Source organism: Elephas maximus, chromosome 11 (genome assembly GCF_024166365.1).
Source record: "Elephas maximus indicus isolate mEleMax1 chromosome 11, mEleMax1 primary haplotype, whole genome shotgun sequence".
NCBI classification, from domain to species: Eukaryota; Metazoa; Chordata; class Mammalia; order Proboscidea; family Elephantidae; genus Elephas; species Elephas maximus.
Window position 1 is genome coordinate 94,980,766 of NC_064829.1, and position 21,400 is coordinate 95,002,165.

Sequence of the window (21,400 nt, forward strand, 5' to 3'; positions counted from 1 at the left end):
TGTAAAATACAGGGAAGTCTCTGACCAAAAGATTACAGAGGTTGGAGAGCCACCTGATCCAAATTGGGAAGAACAGATTAATTCCACAAATCCTTACTGAATGACAATTACGCACCACGCACAGTACTAGTGTTGGGGATACACAAACACATTCCTTATGCTTATGCAATTGACATTTTAGTTTGGTAAAACAACCTAAGGCAAAAAAGCAAGGAAAGACATAGGGCTTATAATTAATGTTATCCAAACTTGGTCTTTGAGGGATATGGTTCCTGAGTGATAACTATAAACTCTTGGGTTTTCCTGAGTTACACATAGTTACATATAGTTTTCCAGAATGGATTTGACAGATTATGCTAATGAGGTGACTAAGGTGGGGTTCGCCAGGGGCAGTGCAGTGAATTACTTAATATGGCCCTTCGTGCCATGTATGATCTTGTGACTCCCACAAAATGACCTGATGGGACTATGCAAATAAGGTGCTTGTGGCCCACCAAGGGGACCGGACAGCCTTCTAATATTGTAAATAAGGAATATGGAACATGTGTAGGGGTGGGACCATGCAAATAAAGTGTACAGAACCCTAATGAGGGGATTGGTCACTTTTGCCATTCCTCTAGGCTTAGAATTAGCCATCTCAGAGGCGCAAAGAGGGGACTTTAATACCATCAAGAAAGAAGACCCAGGAGTGGAGTACATTCTTTGGACCTGGGGTCCTTGCGCTAAGAGCCTCCTAGACCCAGGAAAGAGAGAGAGAACTCTAACAGTAGACATGGCACAAGATAGGAAAAAGCGGCAACCAAAGAACAGCAGCAGCAGAACCAGGAGACCAGCGTGAGATGGCATTGTGGGCTTCTCATCCCACAAAGCAGGCACCTACAGTGTATTTGTCAACCCACAGAGCAAGAGAGCTGAGAATCTTTGGACAGGTGACTTCTTGGCAGAGCATGGTGCCTCCAGACACTTGTTGTAAGGCAGCTACAGTGGATGTGCCAACCCACGGACTGAGGGAGCTAAGAGCCTTGAGGTAGGAAGCTTCCTGATGGAGTGGGGTGCCTCCGACACTTGGTGGAGCTAGGCTTGCTGATCCATGGAGTGAGAGTGCTGAGTGCCCTCAGGCAGGAGGTTTCCTGGTGGGTTGGGGTGCCTCTGGGCACTAATCAGCTGAGCTAAAGAGCTTTAACACCTGCCCAAGCAGGGCAGAGGGTGGGCACCAGCAGGGGAGCGAGGGCCAAGAGGAACCCTCTCCTGAGGGGGCCAAGAGGAGCCTGTCCTAAGGGGCCCAAGAGGAGCCTTGCATGGCGGAGAGGAGCTGAGATAGATAGCTGTCCTGCAGTGAAGAAGGGAGACTTTCCCTACATGCTTCCTGATCCTGATCCCCAGTTGTAGCCTGTTGATCTTGATCCTGAGTTGTAAATTCTTACTTCCCTAATAAACCCCATAATCCTGAGTATTGTCTGTGAGTTCTATGTGGCGACTGCAACGAATTATCAAACCTAGCAGAAAAGTAGACGATGCCATAGGAGGGACAGCTGGTGTCAGGATTGGTAAAAAGCTTTGAGGGTGGAGTTATGCTTGACCTCCATCTCATAGGAATCAGCCTTGTGTGGATGCTGATGATGATTCTCTCCCATGATGAAGTCAGAGGAGGTCAGACTCCACCACCGCCACTTTTACGCCAGGCCAGGAAATCCACCTGACCACAGGGAGGTGGGCTGATTCAATCAATCATGCCTATGTTATGAGGCCCCAATAAAGCCTCTGGACATAGAAGCTCCGCCGGCTTCCTAGTTGGTGAAAGACATTGATGCAGGTCTTTTTGGGAAATAGAAGCTCCATACTGGAAACCCTCCCAAACATCTCCACATGTGTCTCTTCATTTGTATTCTTCTGCTACAACAAAACTGTAATCGTAAGTATACCACTGGCCTGAGTTGTCCTAGGGAATTATCAAGCCTCAAGGTAATACTAGAAACAAGCAGGTCTGAAGTGAGGAGAACCCCTGAGCTTAGGCTGTTATCCTGAGGGAGTGGAGATTTTGTAGCTAGTAGGTCAAAACTGAGAGATCCTGGGGGGCCCGAGAGCTTTGAGCTGACATTGTGAAGAGGTAGTGGGGAAACTCTGAATCTGTGGCCAGGGGATCCGAAGTAAGGGGGGCACTGGGGGCTTCCAAGCTCGCAGGCAACATCTGAATCTTGGGCCAACTTGGAAGCCTAGAGAACTGTGTCCTCTAACTTGTGAGCCCTGACCTAGCTCCAAGTGATTAGGAGAAGAAGTGCTGCATGGGCAGCTGGTGTCAGAATTTAACAGAGTTACAAGTTAGGTAGGGAATTTTGATTTATGAAAGACATAAAGTAAGAAGCTCAAGAGTGTGAAAGTAGTTTGAAAGAGGGGGATGGGAGAGGTGTAGGAAATCAAGATACATTTTAGAGGAAGAGAAGGCTCACTGATGGGTTCATTGTTGCCTGGGTGAGGATGGGAGGAGGAAAACAAACTGAGGAATCAAGGATTACTCCTAGTATTTGGCATGAGTGTAGTAATGGCTTTTAACGAGATGAAAAGTATCCTTGAAATACAGAATGTGGGGCGAATCAAGAGAACATTCTGAAGCATATCAACTTTAAGTGGTTATTACACATCCCAGTACATAAATGAAGATATCTGAGCAGGCCAGTCCTAAGGGAGCCAAGAGGAGTCCTTCGTGGCCCAGAGGGGGCATGCATGGCAGAGAGAAGGTCCTGCTTACTTGCATGGACAAGAGGACCTGAGAGAGATGTCCCGCATTGAAGAAGGAAGAGATGTGTTCTCTACTTCAAAGGAGCCTTCCAGGCTTTGCCTACATGCTTCCTGATCCTGAGTTATACCCTATTACTTCCTTAATAAACCACTTAACTGGAAGTATGTAAGTACTGCATTGGGCAAATCTGCTGCAAAAGACCTCTTTAAAGTGTTAAAAAGCAAAAATGTCACTTTGAGGCCTAAGGTGCACCTGACTCAGCCATGGTATTTTCATTCACTTCATATGAATGCCAAAGCTGGACAATGAATAAGGAAGATCGAAGAAGAACTGATGCCTTTGAATTATGGTGCTGGTGAAGAATATTGAACATATCATGGACTTCCAGAAGAACGAATAAATCTGTCTTGGAAGAAATATAACCAGAATGCTCCCTAGACACAAGGATGTGAGACTTCTCATGTACTTTGGACATGTTATCAGGAGGGACAAGTACCTGGAGAAGGACATCATGCTTGGTAAAGCAGAGGGTGAACGAAAGACCCTCAATGAGATGGACCTACACAGTGGCTACAACATTGGGCTCAAACATGGCAACGATTGTGAGGATGGTGCAGGACCAGGCAGTGCTTCATTCTGTTGTACACAGGGTCACTATGAGCTGGAACTGACTTGATGGCACCTAACAGTGACAACAATGGTCTGTGAGTTCTTTGTGGCCATTCCAACAAACTATCAAACCCAGCAGAGAAGAAGAGAGTGTCATGGGGAGGACGGCTGGTGTCTGAATTGGTTAAAAAAAAAAAAAAAAAAGGTTGGAGAGTGGAGGTATTTCTGACCTCCACCTCATGGGAATCAGCTTTGGGCTGATCTTGATTCTCACTGCTCCTCCAGAAGTTAGACAGGTTCTGGATCATACTGCTACCACAATTCAAGAACAAATGAGAAAATGGAAACCGAACCTTTCCAGAGTAACAGAAAACAGAAGCTAAGGAAACACATAACGGCACAGTGAGAGACCGGTTTACTGTGGGGGCACAACATCTAAGGTGGATTGGATGTGAGGAAAGGAAATTGGTATTACCCAATGGGGGAGGAAAGGTACCATATTCAGTAGACTGTTATGAACTTAAAGTTCGCTCTTCGAAAAGTGGAATTTCAAAGCAAGGGAGTGGAAGGATGTAAAGGAGGGCAAGATTTCAAAACACTAGAAAGAAGAGAACTATACAAACAAAAATATCAAGATGTAGAGCAAATAAACAAGGATCTGATCTCAGAAGAGGCAAAAGGAGATATTTTTCTCTAAACTCAAGAAAAAGAGGCTCCACATGGGAGAGGGATACGTGGAGGCACTGTTAGGAATCCTCAGACACCCTTCACAGCTGCAACGCCTTCTCTCACTAGAATGTGACTTCCACAGCCTTCCCCCTCTTGATGGTTTTCGTTCACTCACCTGAAAAGGTTGGGCTATGGATTTTGTCATCTAAAGTCCATGGTGGTTCTCCTCGTTCCAATCTGGAGAGCGCATCTGGTTTGCTGACTTGACACCCTGTTCATGGGAAATCACAGAATCTTAGACTCACCAAGGTGGGCTTGGGTTTGTGAAGACGGCAGAATATTACATTTGGGAGAAAAGAATTTCCACATGTACACAGTAAAGGTTTTTCTCTCGGGAGTAGGGAGTATATACCCACTTATCTAGGGCCAGAGATTAGACTGAGAATCCACCACTTCAGAGGCCCACAGACACTCCAAAGTTTTCAGTAACTGAGAAAGGCCAGCGACAGGGCATTCTGAATGACACAGGGAAGCTGTCCTCACCCACGGACACCAGGTTGTTGTAGTTCTCCAACATCACATCCTGGTACAGGTCCTTCTGAGCAGGGTCCAGGAGCTGCCACTCCTCCCTGGTGAACTTGACAGCCACATCATCGAATGCCAGTGATACCTGTGACAACAGCGTCTTGTTTAGTCATTTCCTTTAGATGATATAAATGAAATGTGAAGGACGTTGTTCTGTTCGTTTCCTTTATACAGGCTGCATCTATATACCTAATTTTTTTAAATACCTTATAAAAAAAACAAAATCATCACAAAATATGCTGTAATTATACATTCGATCATCCATCATTCATCAAATGAGATTTTTTTTTAATGTGGAGCAATTAATTCCTCTTTGTAACCAAGGAACATCTCACATTCACACATATATACTTAAATACACACGTGTGTCTGTGTATATATGTGTGTGTGTAAGTATGTGTTTGCATATTTGGCCATCTATTTGCTAAGCGATAAACATAATGTAAGTGACACCCAGGAGAATAAAACATGTTCTACATTCAACATGAGCCTTCACAACCAATATCAGAATCTACAGCAAAAACATCCTAGATATCAGAATTACAAGAAACTATGTATTTAATAACTGTGTTTAATATGATGAAAAGAATTAAAGAAACTATCAAATATATTTAAAGAATAAGAAACAAGATGATTAGGTGGATTTGGGGAAAATTATACACACACGTATGTCTGTATATTAACAGATCTATTAACAGCATGTTAAACACACTGAACAGATAATTAGTCAGCTGTAATGTACAAATGATGAAATTACACAAAGTGTAGCAGAGACATAAAGAGACAATAAAAAGGAGAGGCTAATAAACATGATAGATCGAGAATATGTAACATATGCCTATCCATAATTTCTGAATTATACCTCTTCCTTCAGAAGATGGAAGGATGCCAAGCAAGAAGGAAAGAAGCAATATGCTCTATACACTCAAAAATAATTTCTTACTGAATGAAAGACCTGTGGCAAGCAAGTTCTAAGGTGACCCAAAGATCGTCACCCTTCCAGTATTCACACCTTTGTACAGTCCCCTCTCCCTGAGCATGGGAGGGCCTAGCAACTTGCTCATACCTAACAGAAAGTGGTAAATGTGATGAAATGTAAGGTAGGACTTCTAGTAATAGTACCTTCAGAACCTATCTAACTTCAGGGAGGATGACAACCAGGATCAGCCCAAAGTTGACTCCTATTAGGTAGAGGTCTGACATACGTCCATTCTCCAACCTTTTTATCAATTCTGACACCAGCTGCCTGCAGTGTGATGGATCGCTTTTATATGGCCTTTCTCACCATGGTCTTGTAACTCCCACCAAATGACTGGGTAGGACTATGCAAATGAGGTGCTTGTGGCCCACCAAGAGGATTGGATAACTTGCTAATAACGTAAATGAAGTGGATGGGACCCTTGTGGGGTGGGACCTTGCAAATAAGGCGTATGGAACCCCAACAAGGGGATTGCTCAGTTTTGCCACCCCACTAGGCTTAACAGATGACACTGAGAAAGAGAGAGGAGCTGCAACATGGAAAACAGTGACAGACAGCAGTGCAGCAATAGCGGTGCAAAACAGCAGGAACCAGGAGGCCAGCGTGAGACAGCTGCAGTAGGGCTTGCTTGCCCATGGAGCTAAGAGTTGCAGCAATGCTCCAGCAGGGCCCAAGGCAGCGGGTGAGAAGGAGCTGTCCTGAGTTATTCCTGTTACTTCCAAGTTGATCCTGATCTTGAGTTGTACCCTGTTTTCTCTAATAAACCACTTAACTGTAAATATGGCCTGTGAGTTCTGTGTGACATTGAAGTGAATTACTGAACCCAAAGACAGGAGGGAGAGTACTGAGGGGAGGGGGAGTAGTTGATGTTAAAGATGATCGAGTAGTACAGCAGTTTGGAAAAGTTGCACATTTGGGACATCTTTAACCTCTGCCTCATAGGAACCAGCTTTGTGCTGATCCTTATAAAAGAAATTATTCGTTTACCATCCCTCCCATGGCACTCTGTACTTCACTGCTGGCTTCGATAATCTGTTGCAATGGCCACAGAAAACTCACAAACCATGCTCACAGTTATGTGGTTTATTAAGGAAGTAATAAGGTACAACTTGGGATCAGGATCAGGATCAGGATCAGGAAGCACATAGGCAAAGTCTCCCTTTTTCTATGCAGGACAGCTCTCTTAGCTCCTCTTGGCTGTGTAGGCCTCCTCTCAGACACCTGAAGACAGGCTTCTTCTTGGCCCCCGAGGACAGGTTTCTTCTCAGCCCTCTGAGGACAGTCCTCCTCTTGGCCTCCTCAGCACAGGTTCTTCTGGGCACCCTGAGGGTAGGCTCCTTTTGACCCTCTCAGGGCAGGCTCCTTTAGGCTCCTTCAGGACAGTCTGTTCTTAGCCCTGCAGTCTGTCATCATTGACGCTGCCGCAGAGCCCCTTCCAGGTCTGTTGCTGCCACCTCTGCCACTGTGTCCCTTCCAGGCCTCTCTCTGTCTTCAGTGTTACAGCCCTTGAACCGTGTTACAATTCTTCCTTGCCTGCTCTCTCTCTGCTTCTCTTTTTTCTTTTCTTCCTTCTGCTCCTACCTGCTGCATTTTTTCCTGTTTCTAAAATCTCTGTGATGTTGGCTGCTTATATCTAATACTCTTTGTCAATTTCAAGGCATGGCTCTCCCACCAGGGCCATGAAATAAACCATCCCTTCTCAGGTTTCTCAGTAGGCCACAGATACCTTATTTGCATAATAGACTACAGATACGTAATTTGTATAGTCTACAGTTACTTCATTTGCATACTCTTACTGACCAATCCCTGCAAGGTTCAAACCAATCACAAGGTCACTGAAAAAGTATCAAACTATCCTTGTTTACAAATTACCCAGGAAATGTCAATCAACATGCACAAAAGTAAGGAACACCCTGGGGTAGAAAACTAGGGCAAAGGTAACTTCTCAGGGTTTAGGGGAATAATCTCTGAAGCTGTTTTTCCAAAGAACCAAAGCAAAAGGCCACATAAAGAAACTCATTTCACTTCCATGATTAGATTATATATTAGCTGTTACTTCTTCCACCTTACTGGTTTTGATGAAGGAAGTTGCTATTTTGGGGAAGTTCATGTGGCAAGAGGGCTGCTTCTGGGCAACACACAGTGAGCAATTGAGGCACTCTATGAAACAAGCCTTGTGGAACTGATATCATCCCACAATCTAGTCAGTGAAATTGAAAGCAGAGCCCTCCCCATTTGAGCAGCCTGGTGAGACACCATGAAGCAATGCACCAAGAGAAACTGGGCCCATATTCCTGACCACAGAAGCTGTGTACTGCTTTAAGCCTCTAAAACTTTGAGATACTTTGCTAGGAAGCAATAGCTAAGTCATTGTAATGCTGTGAAATGAATCATCTACATTTACGAGGCATAAGAATTAGGATCAGCACAAAGCTGGTTCCTATAAGGTAGAGGTCAGACATAACCTCTGCTATCCAAGATTTTTACCAATTCTGACATCAGCCCCCCTCCCAGCCCCCAGGGTACTCTCTACTTCTCTGCTGGGTTCAATAATTTGTTGCAATGGCCACAGAGAACTCACAGGCCATAATCAGAGTTACGTGGTTTATTATGGAAGTAACAGGCTACAACTTGGGATCAGGATTGACTTGGAACTTGGGATCAGGATTGACTTGGAAGTAACACCATTAGGGTAAATTTTTATGATTTGTGTATTTTTTATGTATGCATTAAAATATATTTATAAGTTTATATGTAATCTTTCTAACCCATAAGGATAAATAAGGATAAGACTTATCAAGAAACTGATAATAAAAGGCAATCACAATGAAAACTACAATAAAAAAGAAGTACTTGACTTACATCGAGTCACCAGAACAGAACCCTGTCCTAAGTCACGGACTACCAGTATATACATATGTATGTATAAATACATGCACACACACACACGCACACACACACACAATCATGAAGAGAGTAAACACAACCAACAATTTAAAAAAGGAAATTAGAAAGGAAGCGTATGAAGAGAACTTTTTTGGTATGTGTACTCTGTTATGATTTTAGTCTTTTACCATTAAAACGTATCTGTGAGTCATTTGTTTACCTAAAAAAAAAAAAATAAAGGTAATAAAAGGCAAATAAGAACTGAATTTGAACATGGGAAAAGACTCTGCATTTTCTAAGATGAGGTGAAGTTCTGAAGTAAATCTTTACATTCCAAGAACCCAAGCCATTACCAGACAAGAGTACTTTGAACACCCTATTTCCAAATCTCAACTAAAATACCAGTTCATTGAGAACCATCTGACAGCTGTGCAATGCTTCCATTTTCCTAGGATGTTTAGGTTTAATTCCTGGATAAACACAGACCACCACAAGGCTAAGTCCAGAGGTTAGCTTGTGTTTGTCTCCTGTGTCCACTGAGTCGCCTCATCTATTCCTACAGGGGTCTTTGAGGAACCCTAGAAGAAACGGCCATAGGAAACCTGTTTTTGCATTTATGAGAACGCTGCTGTTCAGGATACCAACAACCACATCACCTCTAGGAACAAACATCAAAGAAACTTACTCCGTGTAAAATGGTGAAAGAAGTAGTAGTTGTAGTAGGATCACCTGAACCTGTCTAACTTCAAGGGGGATAATGACTAGGATAAACCCAAAGTTGATTTCCATGAGGTGGAGGTCAGACATACTTCCGCCCTCCAATCTTTTTACCAACTGTGACATCAGCAGTTCCTCCCAGGACATTTTCTATTTCTCTTATGGGTTTGATAATCTGTTGAAATGGCCACATAAAACTCACAGACCATACTTAGAGCTAACTGGTTTATTAAGAAACAGGGTACAACTTGGGATCAGCAAGTAGGCAAAGTCTCCCCTCTTCAGTGCAGGACAGCTTTCTCAGCTCCTCTCAGCAGGACAGGCCTCCTCTCGGCCCCTTGAGGACAGGCATCCTCTCGGCCCCCTCAGGACAGGCTTCTCTTGGCCCTACTGTCTGTTGCCACCAGCTCTGCCACTGGGCCCCTTCCGGTCCTCTTGCTGTCTTCAGTGCTATAACCCCTGGCCAGTGTTACAGCTCTTTTATGAGTTCCTTGCCTCCTCTCTCTCTACTTCTCTTCTTTCTTCCTTCTGCTTCTTCCTGCCTGCTCAACCTCTGTGGGGCTGGTTGTATGTGTGTATACATATATATATATACACATATATATATACACACAGACATAACTCCTTATCAATTTCAATGCATGGCCCCTCCCAATAAGGGGGCCACAAACAGACCAATCCCCTCTCAGTAGGCCACAGACACTTCATTTTCATAGTATGTGTAGTTGAGCTACAACTCATCTCATTTGCATTTAGTCTATTGACCAATCGCTGCAAGACACATACCAATCACAGGGCAGGCTGCAGTCCAGAATCAGAGAAAAAGCATCAAAACCAGGTTGTTTATAGCTTCCTGAGTAAATGTCAATCAATCTGGCAAAAGTAACAAATTCTCTGGGATAGAAAACTAGGGCAAAGGTAACTCCTTAGGGCTTGGGGAAAAAAATCTCTCAAGCTGTTTTTCCAAAGAACCAAGGCAAAAGGACACATAAAGAAACTCATTTTGGCATCTCCTGTCTGGAGGGGAGATGAGAGGGCAGAGGGGGTCAAAAGCTGGCCGAATGGACACAAAAAGAGAGAGTGGAGGGAAGGAGTGTGCTGTCTCATTAGAAGAGCAATTATGAGTATATAGCAAGGTGTATATAAATTTTTGTATGAGAGACTGACTTGATTTGTAAACTTTCACTTAAAACACAATAAAAAAAAATTCATTTTACCACTCAGACAAAAGTCCCATGAAATATTGAAATCCCCCAAGAAACTGATCTTTTTTCTCCTTTAACCAGTGTATATCATGTAAATTATAATGATTTTCTTGTTTGTTGATAAGAGATATTAAATGCAAGTTGATAGCTAATGCAACCCACAGTATCCACCTGTCATATATTGCAATATCAATAATTTAATGCTAATTATAAGAAAATGGTGTGGTGGGTGGCATTAGACCTCATCTAACTTCACAAGGGGGAGGAGAAAGAATCAAGATCAGCATCAGCCCAAGGCTGATTCCTATGAGATAGAGGCCAGGCATACCTCCTCTCTCCTCCCTCTTTACCATTTCTGACACAAACCGTCCTCCTATGATACTCTCTACTTCTCTGCTGGGTTTGTTAATTCATTGCAATGGACAAACTGAACTCACAGACAATACTCGAAATTATGACATTCATTAGAGAAGTAATAGGTTACAACTTGGGCTAAGGATCAACAGGCTACAACTCGGGATCAGGATCAGGAAGCATGTAGGCAAAGTTACCCTTCCTGAGTGCAGGACAGCTCTCCACTCCTCTAGACTGCGCAGGGCTCCTCTCGGCCTCCTGAGGACAGGCTTCTCTAAGTCTCCTGAGGATATGCCTCCTCTCTTGGTCCTCGGCCCCCACTCAGGCCTGGCCCCTGCCCTGCTTAGTCAAGTGTTACAAATCTCTTTAGCTCTGCCAGTAAGTGTCCGGAGCCACCCCACTCCACCAGTAAGCCTTGGCCTCGTGGCACTTAGGTCTCTTGCTCCGTGAGTCAGCGAGTCTAGGTCTGCCAAGTGCCCAGAGGCACCTCACTCTGGCCAGAAAGCCTCTTGCCCAAAGGCACTCAGCTCTCTCACTCTGTGGGTCAGCATGCTCATTGTAGTTGCCTTGCTCCATGGGCTGGGAAGCCCACTGAGCTGTCTTCTGCTGGTCTCCTGGTTCTGCTGATGCCATTTTTCTGCCATGCCTGCCGCTGCCTTCTTGCTGTCTTGTACCTTCTCCAGTGTTACAACTCTCTGTCTCCTGGGTCTAGGAGGCTCTCACCACAAGGACCTGGGATCCAAAGAACACACTCCACTCCTGGTTCTTCTTTCTTGGTGGTAGTGAGGTCCCCGTCTGCTCTGGGCTTGGTGATCTTTTAAAGCCTAGTGGAATGGAAAAACTAGCCAATCCCCTTGTTAGGGTTCCATGCACATTATTTCCATGGCCCCACCTCCACAAGGGTGCCATGCACCTTATTTGCATTATTAGCAGACCATCCAATCCCCTTGTTGAGCCACAAACAACTTATTGTCCCACCCATTTATTTTTTGGAGTTACAAGACCATGTAGAGTAAAAAGGGCCGTATTAAGTAACTCACCACATGCACTAAACCTGTGAACAATATTCCTGATTCTGCTTTGCCTAATGTTGAAGTCAGAGTCTAAATTTATTTATCTCTACCTCAACATTTCCAAATGCATACTTTTCAGATTAACTGAACCGATATTTCACAGGCATCTACAAATCTACTAGGGAATAAAAGATGCATAAAACCAAGCAAAAGTCACCTGTGTCTTCATCATTTTCTTTTGTTTTTGGAAAATGGCCAGCAGCTGGAATGCTCTGTCTTTCTGTCTTCTGGATCAGCTCTAAATTCCTGTTCAGACTATCCCAGTTTCCCATGAAGAGTATCCCCAGAAATGATACCCAAATCCTGGAACTTCTTCCTCCTTCCTTCAATTGATTCTCTTGCTGCTGGGGAGTCAGGACCTGTGGCAGAAGGGAAAACTCAGTGTGAATGGTACATTCCCTCTGGGTAGAGATGCTGTCCCTTATCTTTGCACTCACCTTAACACAGTTCCTCAATACTGTTGACTGTCCCTTTGCTTGGTGCCCCAGAACATTTTACACACCTGAGTAATAAAATTAAAGCACAGAATTTGCAGAGTAAAAGATATCTTTTCAAAAAAATGGTGCTTGGATAGAAAATCAGATATGTATGAGGGAAAAAAATTACACTGATCCCTACCTCACAAGATACACAAAAATCAACTGTGACTCTCAATGAGAAAGGTAAATCAACGAAGGTTTAAGAAAATAAGATGATATTACGGTATGGAAACATTTTAAGTAGGCCCCATAAAACACAACTATACAGTGAAGAATATCCTAATGATGGAACTGTAGAGTGGTACAACTACTTTAGAAATCACTTAGGCATCTCTATGAGGTTGATGTTACAGATACACTCTGAAATAACAACTTAAGTCTGATGTATACACTAGGTATATATCCATCCAAACTGAATGCACATTTGAACCACAAGACGTGTACAATATTCATAGCAGCATTATCCATAATAGCCTAAATGTACACTAATAGTAAGAAAAGCTAAATACAAACAATGAAATGCCGTACAAAACTACATCCATTGAAAGAGAAAAACAATGTTTAACATTTTAAGGTATTATAAAACTAAACAAATAATAAAGAATCATATGTGGGAGATCTCATGCGGCCTGCAAAGCCTAAAACATTTACACTGTAGCCATTTGCAGAATAAGTTGGTTAACTATTGTTACAAGGCAAAGCAAGTTGTAACAACACAAATGACTTCCAAATACAATATTGAGCAAGTAATCCTGACATAAAGGGTGCATGACACAATTCCATTTATATTCAGTTGAAAACAGGCAAAACTAAATATTAATGATAAGGAATAATTAACTGCATAGTAAAACTATAAACAAAAAGCTGGAATTGCTTGCTATAAAGACCAGGATGATAATTACCTCTGGGTGCGAGGTTTAGACAGGATCGGGAACACTGGGTGCTGGCAAGGTTCTATTTCTTTTTCTAAGCCATATTTGCATATATGTATATTGTCCCTTCAACGGCACTGGGCTTTTTTTTTTTATATTGTCCCTTAATAATTGAGTTATACATTTTTTTAAAGATACATTTTTAAAAAACAACAAAGAAATGGAAGAGTTCAACAATACAAAAAGCTTGTTGTTTGAACAGACCAATAAGATACACACATTTGTACTGAATTGATAAGAAAAAGAGAAGTGATGAAAATAAAAGAATATAAGGAATTAACAGGAGACATGACTCAGATAACAGACATATTTTTAGCCTTGAAATAATAATACAAACCTTGTTATATCATTACATTTGAAATACTAGATGAATTTATAATTTTATGGCACTTTTCCTGAAAAGATGCTAACTCTAGACAATATAGCAAGTGAATACTATGAGTAGCCAACAAAACAAAGCTCTGTACCTCAACTACAACCCTATTTTCCTATTCTGTACTGAGAGGCTGATCCAATGCATCATGATAAGACTAAGATGTAAACATTACAAAATGGGAAAGAAAATCAAGGTTATTATCAGACAGTAAGATCATTGCAGTGTGATGGGTTGCTTTTACATGACCTTTCTAGCTATGGTCTTATAACTCCCATCAAATGATTGAGTGAGACTATACAAACAAGGTACTTGTGGCACACCAAGGGGATTTGATAGCTTGCTAATAATGCAAATAAGATGCATGGCACCCTTGAGGGGATCGGACCGTATAAATAAGGTGTATGGAACCCTAATGTGGGGATTGGTCAATTTTGCCATTCTGCTAGGCTTAAAGGGAGACACGGGGGTGGGGGGGGGGGGGAGAAGAGAGAGAGAGGAGCTATAATACAGAAGACACCGAGAGATGGCAGCACCAGCAAGGCCCCCAGCAGGGCCTGGCGGCAGAGGGCAAGAAGAAGTTGTTCTGATCTAAGAACTATGTCCTGAATTGTTCCTGTTACTTCAAGTTGATCTCAGTCATAAGTTATACCCTGTTACTTTCCTTATAAGTCACTTAACTCTAAGCATGGTTTGTGAGTTCTGTGAAACGTTGCAGTGAATTACTCAACCCAAAGACAGAAGGGAGACTACTGAGTAAACAGGGAGTAGTTGATTTTAGAAATGATGAAGTGGTACAGCAGTGTGGAAAAGTCGGGCATATGCAACATTTTTAACCTCTGCCTCATAGGAACCACCTTTGTGCTGATGCTTATAAATTATTCATTTGGTTGGCGTCAGAAGTGGGATTTGTTGCAATGGCTCCAGACTGATGGAACCATGGAATTTTGCAAGAGAAAGAACAAAGTGATATAAGAAGTAAAACTTATGATTCTTAGATGGTTCCTTTGGTTGTTACCTGTAATGGCTGAAAGGAAAGTAAGAGGTGTTATGCTACAGCTAAGGGGAGAAAAGCTGCATCTGGAATGACTTGGGCAAAACGCTAGGCCAGATAAACACAATGATTGATAGGGGACTGGGGTCATCTGGTTCCACCCAGCCAGAGGCCCAAGGCCACATGCATATGAATGAGAAGATAGTCAACGTGCAGAGAAGATGAAACTGGAATGTTTTGGAAAGGGTTATGTGTTAATTTGAATGTATTATAGATACTGAATGTTTCTGCTACCTAGTGTTGTAAAACTGGCCTATAAGTATTATAAATAACAAAGAGCGTGTAACTCCGCCTTCAGCCAATACTTGATTTGATATGTTAAAAGGAGAACTAGGATTTTCCTGAAAGAACACAGGCTGTTGGCTTGAACGCAGTGGCCCTATGTATAGAGAGTATCAGGGGCTTAGGTCAAAAACCTAAGCATCTGAGAAGACACGCAGACCTACCCAGAACTGCTGAAAAAGTAGAAAATTTGCATCTGATGAAAAGCTTGCAGAAAAAAACTGGCTGTTTTGCTTTTTGAATTTCAAGCAAGTTGTTTGTTTTTGGGTGCATTAAGGTAGGACAAGTCAGTACCCACTAGAATGACCCTCTTCTGCAACTGGAAGTTAAAGGGAGTTGGCAAGTAGACAGCCTGTGGCAAGTAGACACCGCTTGCCTGCGGTGACCACGTGGGGGAAGACGCAGCAATGAAGAGATACGTTGAGTTTTGGACATGTTCCACTGGCACCTGTTGTCCTAGCCATGAGGGTAGGGATAAAAGAGAGAAAGGGCTGGCTGCTCTGAAGTACAGGGCATTGTGTGGACTCTTGAGCCTATGGGTGGTGCCCACTGCCCTAGCCTACAGGGGCTAGGGATGAGTGAGAAGGGGCTGGATGGCCTGAAGTGCAGGGAGTTGTGTGGATTCCTGTGCCCAGAGTTGATACACATTGACCCAGGAGCCAGGGATGAGATGAACAGAACCTGACTGAATGAGGAGCAAGATGTTTGACACTGTGAACTGCTGTAGACTGCTTGCTCTGGACTAGACTTTGCTTATGGATGCAGATGCTCCAAGTTCAAAAAGGAGGAGAAGATTCATCAGATAAAGGAAGATGCTTGTCCCCTCAGAGTACTGGTTTGATAGGGCTGGGCAATTTAAACAATGTCTACCTAGAATTTAAACAATGCCTATCTATCTACTCTGTCCTATAGGGTCGCTGTTGAGTCAGAACTGACTCCACGGCAGTGGGTTATCTAGGATGGGGGAAGATAACAGCATGAAGTGGCTGCCTTACATACTTTTGTGGGTGTGCTTAGACACAAAATGAGGGGGACATGGAAGGATCTCTACTGAGTAGGTTCCACATTTCCTCATGGGTCTAGGGAAGAAAGGGTGGGGGAAGATGTTGATAGGATTATTTGATTCAGTTGTGAGTGTTGACTGTTAACACAGTTAACTGTGATTGTAAAAAACTTTAATTGTAGAACCGTTAAGTGTGAAACAGTGGACTAAAGGAGGCACTGCTGAGCTGGAGTACAGTGGCTGAACCTAAAGTCCCTTAAAGGTTTTGCTACGCAGATACTTCATGAGGCTCAGAGCAAGCGAATAATCTCTCAGTTAAATTTTATCAGAGGCCAGAAAGGGTGAAGCCTAGACGACTTTTGGGGAACTTGACCAGATCAGATGGACATCCGCAGCAGACCTAAATGCCCGGTAACTGAGTAATTTCACCCTGAGGACTCATTACCTTATTGAAGGACTAATTGTTAATGGCTGTTTTGACTAGAAAAATGATTGGGAGGGAGAAGTTATCCTCCAAGTATGAGAGAACCAAAAGCCAGGGGGTGGCTTGTGGTGCGATGGGTCACTTTTATATGGCCTTTCTAGCCATAGTCTTGTAACTCCCACCAAATGATTGGGTGGGACTATGCAAATGAGGTGTTGGTGGCCCATCAAGGGGATTAGATAGCTTGCTAATAATATAAATAAGGTGCTTGGCATCCTTTTGGGGGTGCAACCGTGCAAATAAGGTATACGGAACCATAACAAGTGGATTAGTCAATTTTGCTATCCCACTAGGCTTAAAGGGAGATGCTGAGAGAATCCTTAACATGGAAGACAGCAAGAAATAGCCACAGCAAGACTCCCAGCAAGGCCTGACAGGAGAAGGCCTCTGGCAGGGCCTGGTGGCAGCAAGGCTCCAGCAGGGCCTGAAGGCAAAGGGTAAGAACAATCTGTCCTGAGTTGCTTCTGTTACTTCCAAGTTGACCCTGATCTCAAGCTGTACACATTACTTCCCTAATAAACCACTTAACTGTAAGTATGGTTCATGAGTTCTGTGAGATGCTGCAGCAAACTACCGAAACCACAGTCCAAAGGGAAAGTACTGAGTAGAGGAGGAGTAGTTGATGTTAAAAACGATGGAGTGGTACAGCAATTTGGAAAAGTTGAACATTCGAGACATCTTTAACATGTGCTTCATAGGAACCAGTTTTGTGCTGATCCTTATAAAATCAATTACTCATTTTACCATCTACATGAAAAAAGAGATTCAAAGAATTTTCTATTCAAAGATAAAATGCTATACCACAAATCCTCAAGCAGACTTCATATATATACACATAAACACTTGGCCAGAACTGTACCACACACCACACATACTCACTTCCATGCCAATGCTATCACTCACTACCAATGGCAACTGGAACCAAAAAGGTTGTATAAATGTATAAATAACAGTCAATATAAGGCTTATTTCCAAAATGTGAAGATAACTCATATCCCTACTTTCCCATGTCATCATTCTGACAGCAGCCACCTATGTGGCACTTTCTCTCTCTGACCTTAATAACCCAGAGTCAGATCTCCACAAGTGAGGACTCTCCTTCCAGCCCCTGCCAAATAGGCAAACACTAGCCTCTTTACTGGTTCTCACCGTCCCCGGAAAATTCAATAATTGGCTAGAATGACTCACAGAACTCACAGAAACTATTAGCTATACTTACCCATTTATTATAACCAGAAAGCATACAAAGGAAGAGACGCATCAAGCAAGGTTTCGGAAATGTCCCTGCATGGGGCCTCCAGTGTCCCCAGGGACATTGCAGTGTAATGAATTACTTAATATGGCCCTTCTAGCCATGACCTGCATGATTAAAAGTCAGGAAAGGTGTGCATCAGGGTTGTATCTTTTCACCATACTTCTTCAATCTGTATGCTGAGTAAATAATCCAGTAAGCTGGACTATATGAAGAAGAACACAGCATCATTAAAACCTGCCATATGCAGATGACACAACCTTGCTTGCTGAAAGTGAAGAGGACTGGATGCACTTACTGATGAAGATCAAAGGCCTTCAGTATGGATTATATCTCCAGGAACCGACTTGACAGCAATGGGTTTGGTTTGGATCAATAAGCAACATCATGATAAAAGGAGAAAACATTGAAGTTGTCAAGTACTTCATTTTACTTGGATCTACAATCAATGATCATGGAAGCAGCCGTCAAGAAATCAAACAACGCATTGCATTGGGCAAATTTGCTGCAAAAGACCTCTTTGAAGCATTAAAAAGCAAAGATGTGCTTTAAGGACTAAGGTGTGCCTTACCTAAGCCATGGTGCTTTCAATCGCCTCATTTGCATGCAAAAGCTGGACAATGAATTAGGAAGACGGAAGAAGAATTGATTGATGCCTTTGAATTGTGTTGGTGAAGAACACTGAATATACCGTGGACTGCCAGGAGAACGAACGAAATGCTCCTTAGGAGCAAGGATAGTGAGATTTCATCTCACATACTTTGGACATGTTATTAGGAGGGCCCAGTCCCTGGAGAAGAACATCATGCTTGGTAAAGTAAACAGCCAGAAAAAAAGAAGAAGACACTCAAAGAGATGGACTGACACAGTGGCTGCAACAATGGGCTCAAGCATAACAATGATTGTTAGGATGGCGCAGGACCAGGCAGTGTTTTGTTCTGTTGTACATCGCGTTGTTCTAAGTCAGAACCGACTCGATGGCACCTAAGAACATAACCTAACAGCCATGGTCTTTGTGACTCACGCAGAATGATTATCAAAAGACGCGTTGCATTGGGCAAATCTGCTGCAAAAGACCTCTTTAAAGTGTTGAAAAGCAAAGATGTCACCTTGAAGGCTAAGGTGAGCCTGGCCCAAGTCATGGTGTTTTCGATTGCCTCATAGGCGTGCGAAAGCTGGATGATGAATAAGGAAGACTGAAGAAGAATTGATGCCTTTGAATTACGGTGTTGGCGAGGAATACTAAATATACCATGGACTGCCAAATGAATGAACAAATGTCTTGGAAGAACAAACAGAATGCTCCTTAGAAGCAAAGACAACTAGACTACCTCTCACATACTTTGGACATGTTATCAGGAAGGATCAGTGCCTGGAGAAGCACATCATGCTTGGTAAAGTAGAGGGTCTGCAAAAAAGAGGAAGACCCTCAAAGAGATGGATTGACACAGTGGCTGCAACAGTGGGCTCAAGCACAACAATGACTGAGAATGGCATACAACTGGGCAGTGTTTCATTCTGTTGTACATAGGGTCGCTATGAGCAGGAACCAACTCCACAGCACCTAACAACAACAACAATGCAAATAAGGTCTCTGGAACCAGTGATGGTTGGGGTTATGTGTCAACCTGGGTAGGCCAAGATGGCCAATATTGTATGGTTGTCCTTCATTTTATGTGTGACCTCCATCTGTTGATGAGGCAGGATTGGTATGGGGTGTGTCTTAGATTGAAGCCCTGCAAGCAGGCATGACTCAAGTCCCACCCTTATTCAAGTTACTACATTCCCTGGGATGTGCCCTGCTGGGGCCCTCTCTTTCATTTCATCTGAATCCCACGTCCAGTTCATGAGATCATCTAACCTTCAGTTCTTGGGACTTGAGTCAGAGGTCTGCCATCTAACCTGCTGATTCTGGGATTTGCCAGCCTCCACAGCCCTGTGGGCCGGTGGCCTATCCTATGACCTGATTCACCAGCTTCCACAGCCTTGTGAGCCAGCAGCCTATGGTGTAAACTGCCAGTTTGGGTTCATCAGTCCCTGCAGCCACATGTGTCAAGAGAAGTCTATGCCTGACCCACAAATTTGGGACTTGGCAGCCTCCACAGCTGCATGAGCCATTTCCTTTACACAGTGAGTTCTGTGAGATGTCGCAGCGAATTACGGAACCCAAGGTTGAGAGGGAGCGTACTGGGTGGGGGTTGGGGGGAATAGTTGTTATTAGAGATGATGGAGTGGTCCAGCAGTTTGGAGAAGTTGGTCATTTGGAACATCTTTAACCTCTGCTTCACTTGGAACCAGTTTTGTGCTGATCCTTATAAAAGAAATTATTCGTTTAGATGTGCAGCTGCGTCTCCTGTGCATGGATGTTCTCACCAATCCAGGAGGTCCCAAAAAGGGCACTCCAAGGTCTCAGGTCCCCTAGTCTTCCAGATCTCAATGAAAATGCAAGACTTGGGCCTTAATGCACAGTTATAATCCATCCAATCAATGAATATGCATGACTGCATCAGGTCCCCCTTCCTTCCTGAGGTTAGTTCACCAGATGTAGGGCCTGGGTATCCCCAAATGCCTGGCTAATTTTGAAAAAAAGGCATCTTGATTGCTCAGGTCATTTTCAGAAACCAGAGTCAAAGGGCCAAACCAAGTTCTCTGAGCCACACTAAAAAACACAAGGACTTGCTAATAAACTGGCATACGGGTCACCTTGCCAGAGAGATGATGTGGTGAAATGAGTTCCTTTATGAGGCCTTTTGCCTTGATTCTTCGGAAAAACAGCTTGAGAGTTTTCTCTCCTAAGCCCTGAGGAGTTACCTTTGCCCTGATTTTCTACCCCAGAGGGTTTATTACTTTTGTCCTGGTTGACCGACATTTCCTAGGTAAGCTGTAAACAACCTTTTTGTCTAGCCCTGGGCTGCAATCTGTCCTGTGACTCGTATGTACCTTGCAGGGATTGGTCTATAAAATATGCAAAAAAGTAACTATAGATCATGCAAATAAGGTGTAGCCTACAATACAAAGTGTCTGTGCCCTACCAAAAAGGGATTGGTCAGTTCTTGGCATTGGTGGGAGGTTCATGCCTTGCAATTGACAAGGAGTTTGTAGATATAAGCAGCCAACCACACAGAGGTTTCACGGAGAGAAAGCAGGAAGAAAAGCAGCAGGAAGAAAAGCAGCAAGAAGAAGCAGAAGGTAGAAAGAAAAGAGGGAAGATGCGGAGAGAGAGAAAGGAGGCGAGGAAGCTCCTAGAAGAGCTGTAATACAGGTCATGGGCTGTTACACTGAAGTTGCCAACAGACCCAAAGTGGCCAAGCACAGAGGTGGTGGTGAGAGGCCCACAATAGGCCTTGCAGCAGAGTCAGTGGTGACAGACTGCAGGGCCAAGAGGAACCTGTCATGAGAGGGCCCAAAGAGCCTGTCCTCAGGGTGCTGAGATGAGGCTTGTCCTACTGAGAACTGCTGAGGACTGTCTTGCACTGAAGAAGGGAGAGTTTGCCTGCCTGCTTCCTGATCCTGATCCTGAGTTGTAGCATGTTGATCCTAATCCTGAGTTGTACCCTATTACTTCCTTAACAAGCCACTTATCTGTAGGCATGATTTGGTACAGTGAATTACTTAATATGGCCCTTCTAGTCATGGTCTTTGTAACTCCCACCAAATGTCTGGGCGGGACTATGCAAACAAAGTGCTGTGGCCCAAGGGGATTGGATAGCTTGCTATTAACGTAAAT

General features: G+C 43.4%; 2 protein-coding genes across 4 annotated transcripts in view; both read right to left on the reverse strand.

Annotated features, from left to right (window-relative positions):
• Positions 1 to 21,400, reverse strand: part of LOC126086050 (zinc finger protein 613-like) — a 167,393-nt gene that overhangs the window by 73,033 nt on the left and 72,960 nt on the right. The window lies entirely within an intron of this gene.
• Positions 1 to 21,400, reverse strand: part of LOC126086060 (zinc finger protein 350-like) — a 31,471-nt gene that overhangs the window by 6,990 nt on the left and 3,081 nt on the right. For both annotated transcript variants that reach the window (XM_049902101.1, XM_049902100.1), the window contains exons 2-4: positions 11,972 to 12,173; positions 4,559 to 4,685; positions 4,191 to 4,286 (exon numbers count right to left, since the gene is read on the reverse strand). In XM_049902101.1, the coding sequence (XP_049758058.1) occupies positions 4,191 to 4,286; positions 4,559 to 4,685; positions 11,972 to 11,986 (238 nt within the window). In that variant the 5' untranslated portion in view covers positions 11,987 to 12,173. The remainder of the gene's footprint in view (positions 1 to 4,190; positions 4,287 to 4,558; positions 4,686 to 11,971; positions 12,174 to 21,400) is intronic.